A 3,041-nucleotide genomic window follows, 5' to 3' on the forward strand; every position below is an offset into this window, starting at 1 on the left:
GGTTTCGGCACCGCCACTCCAACAGCCAGGCTGCTTGCTGAGGCGGAGAGGCACTGCACGCCGCCGCCGCCGCCGCCGCCGCCGCTCGCCAACCAGCTGCAGACGCTGCCTTGAGAAAGCTGCGCCGCCCCGGGCTCGAAGCTGGCTGCCTGGCCATGGCGCACCCGGGTGCTCGCCAGCCTCGTGCTTAGCTGGCATCTGCAGCTGGGCCTGGCGCTGGCCGCGGCTGATTGAAGGGGGTCGCCGGGTGCAAGGCAGTCCAGAGCCAGGGGAGGAACAGCCGCAGGCGTTGCGCTGTGGTGCTGCTGCGGGGGTGGTGACGACTGGGATCGCCGCAGCAGGTGCTGCTGCTGCTGCTGCTGCTGCTGCTGCTGCTGCTGCTGCTGCTGCTGCTGCTGCTGCTGCTGCTGCCGCTGCTGCAATGGCTGCTGCTGCTGCTGCTGCAATGGCTGCTGCAATGGCTGCTGCAATGGCTGCTGCCGCCGCCGTCCGGTGCCGCTTGACGCATCAGGGCGTTGCATGCTCAGCTGCCGCTGCTGTGCCGGCCAAGGCGCAAAGAGCGCCGGCTGCGGCTGATGCTCTTCGCACACACCTGGCTTCAGAAGGCTGCGGGGCGACGCGATGCTGGCTGGCCTGGCGCCGCTGCCGTCTTGCTGTGTGGCAGTGACAACTTCACTTATGTTTGCCGGCCCACTCGTCTTGCTCCTTGGCAGCCGCCGGTGACCAGCGCTGTCCCCGCTCGCCGGGATGAGGTGCCCGAGAGTGTGCCTGCTCAGCTCCCACGCGGCAGCTTCCGCCGCCGCCTCGGTCACGCTCCAGACGTCCGCGTCGACCATCATCACACACACCTGCGACAGGCCGTCACGCCGTCCCGCACCGTCACGCTGCGACGCCGCGAGGGCCGCCCCGGCGCCGCTTGCCTGCCGCCGCATGTTGGCGCCGGCACCGGCGCCGGGTGGGAGCTGGCCCGTCGCAGGGGGCGCGCTGTTCAAGCTGAGGCCGACCACCAGGTCTGCCGCCGCGGCCCTGGACGCCGCGGCTGCCGCCGCAGCCCTGGCCGCCAGCGCCGCGGTCGACGCAGCTGCAGATGACATGAGAGCTGACGCCGCAGCGGCTGGCCGCCCGTCCGCCGCTGCCGCCGGCGGCATCGTCGCAGCTGCGCCTGCAGACGCTCCCGCTCCCGCTGCTGCGGCGCTGACGTCGGCGGAGGTGGCCGGGCCGCAAAGAGGGGCTGGAGCACCGCCGCCATCCCTGGTGCCTCCCACCCGCGAAGACCGAAACGTGCGCAGCGGGCTGGAAGGTCGGGCAGGAGTGCGAGCTCCCTGCCCGGGCGAGGCAGGCCGGCCGCCGTCTTGCTGGACAGCAGGCGTGCACGGGCTGTGGCTGCTCGTCTGCCAGCTGTCGCCGCTCGCGGATGCATGTATGCCTCCAAGCCAGACGGGCTGCGGGCTACTGCCACAGCTGGCGCCCGGCCCGCCCCCCACCACAGGCTGCGGCTGCCAATGCGTGCCGCAGGTTGCATGGTCCCGGAAGCCCCCGGCGAGCGAAGCCCTCAGGCGCCTGCCACAGCTTGAAGACAGGGGCGAGCCCGGCGCACGCAGGCGAGCCGCGTCGATTTTGGCCTGCAGGTGCGCTGGCACCAGGGCCTCCGCGGCGCCATGCCACGTCGATCCCTGGTGCGCGCCGGCGGACTGGTGCGCCGCCTCGGATTCGAGCATGTGCGCCGCCGCCGCCAGGGTGGCTGCGTCGCTGGCGGCGCTCTCGGCGCCCAGCTGCCCCGCCAGTGAACCAAGCAGGGTGTCCAGCGGCAGAGACACCTGCAATTAGACAGGGTGCAGTCGATGGCGGTTGCCGGCAAGCAGCGGGTGTGGCATGGCCGAGAACGGCAGTGGGAGCAAAGGAGGTGGGCATCCCCTTGGGGGATGTGGAGCCACTCCACCTGCAAACAAGCGGATGCACCCGCATTCAGTGGCTGACATGCACACTGCACACCCAGCACATGCATGCAAGTGCTCACAGATTGCGCAGGCTTGCTGGTTCACCGATCTCTCCCCCCTCACACACACACACTATCCACGCACGCGTGCACGCACCTCGTCGTCGCCCCCGGAGTAGAATGAGGGGTGCCGTTTGTGCATGTGCTGACCCGCAGTGGACAGAAGCAGGGAAGCCGCGCCACACGCCGACGACGCCGACAGCGTCCCGGTCCCTGCCGGCAGCTGAGACCCCCTCCCCGCCCGCGCCGCGGCGGACTCTGGCCGCATCGGTGCCTGCGGCCCCGCGGCCGGCGCTCCGGCGCCGCCGGTGGTGGTGGCGGCGGCCGCGCGCCGCTCCTCCCGCAGCAGCAGCCGCTCCCTTAGTCGCGACAGGTCAGCGGGGTGCCACAGGCGCGCCACGTCAGCAGCGTCGATGCGCAGCAGCGTCAAACTGTCCGACATTACGACCGCCGTGCTTGACTGCCGCGGCTCCCCAGTGACCAGCGCCTCGCCCGCGACGTCGCCAGCCCCCAAGAGAGCCACCTCCGCGCGCCGCTCCGGCCGCCGTGGCGACGGCGGAGTGCGGCGGCGCAGCGCCGCGGCGGCGGCCAAACCTTCTCCGCCGCCGCCGCCCTCGCCGCCGGCGTCGTCCGGCCGCCCGTCTGATTGCAGCAGTCGCCCCCACGCGTCGTCAGCGCCTCCTAGCTCCCTCGCCCTCGGCGACGGCGCGGCCGGGGCGCCGGGCGCGGTCGCGGCGCCCTGCGCCTTGCGGGATATGCTGCAGGAGCCCTCCAGCACGACCAGGAGGGCGCTCGGGGCCTGGCCGGCGCTGTACAGCACCGCGTGCAGGGGGTGCACCTCCCGGCGCGCCGCGTGCGCCAGCAGACGGGGGTCGGTCCTCTGCATTTTGCCGGGGAGTGCGAGCAGGAAGTGTGGGGGTCAGGTCGATGGAGGGACCCGCAGAGCCTCAGAGCCCACGCAGGCAAGAGAGAGAGAAACCAGGGGCAGCGGCAAAGCCAGCGGCTGCCCTGCTTTGGGGTGTCTCGGTTTCAATCAACGGTGGGG

General features: G+C 72.0%; 1 protein-coding gene across 1 annotated transcript in view; it reads right to left on the reverse strand.

The window, feature by feature from the left end:
• Nucleotides 1-2,069: 2,069 nt before the first annotated feature.
• Nucleotides 2,070-3,041, reverse strand: part of MNEG_4122 (hypothetical protein) — a gene marked incomplete at both ends in the record, with an annotated part of 4,682 nt that continues 3,710 nt past the window's right edge. The window contains one exon of the mRNA XM_014047397.1: nt 2,070-2,876. Within this exon, the coding sequence (XP_013902851.1) occupies nt 2,070-2,876 (807 nt within the window). The remainder of the gene's footprint in view (nt 2,877-3,041) is intronic.

Source organism: Monoraphidium neglectum (genome assembly GCF_000611645.1).
Source record: "Monoraphidium neglectum strain SAG 48.87 unplaced genomic scaffold scaffold00555, whole genome shotgun sequence".
Taxonomy (NCBI): domain Eukaryota; kingdom Viridiplantae; phylum Chlorophyta; class Chlorophyceae; order Sphaeropleales; family Selenastraceae; genus Monoraphidium; species Monoraphidium neglectum.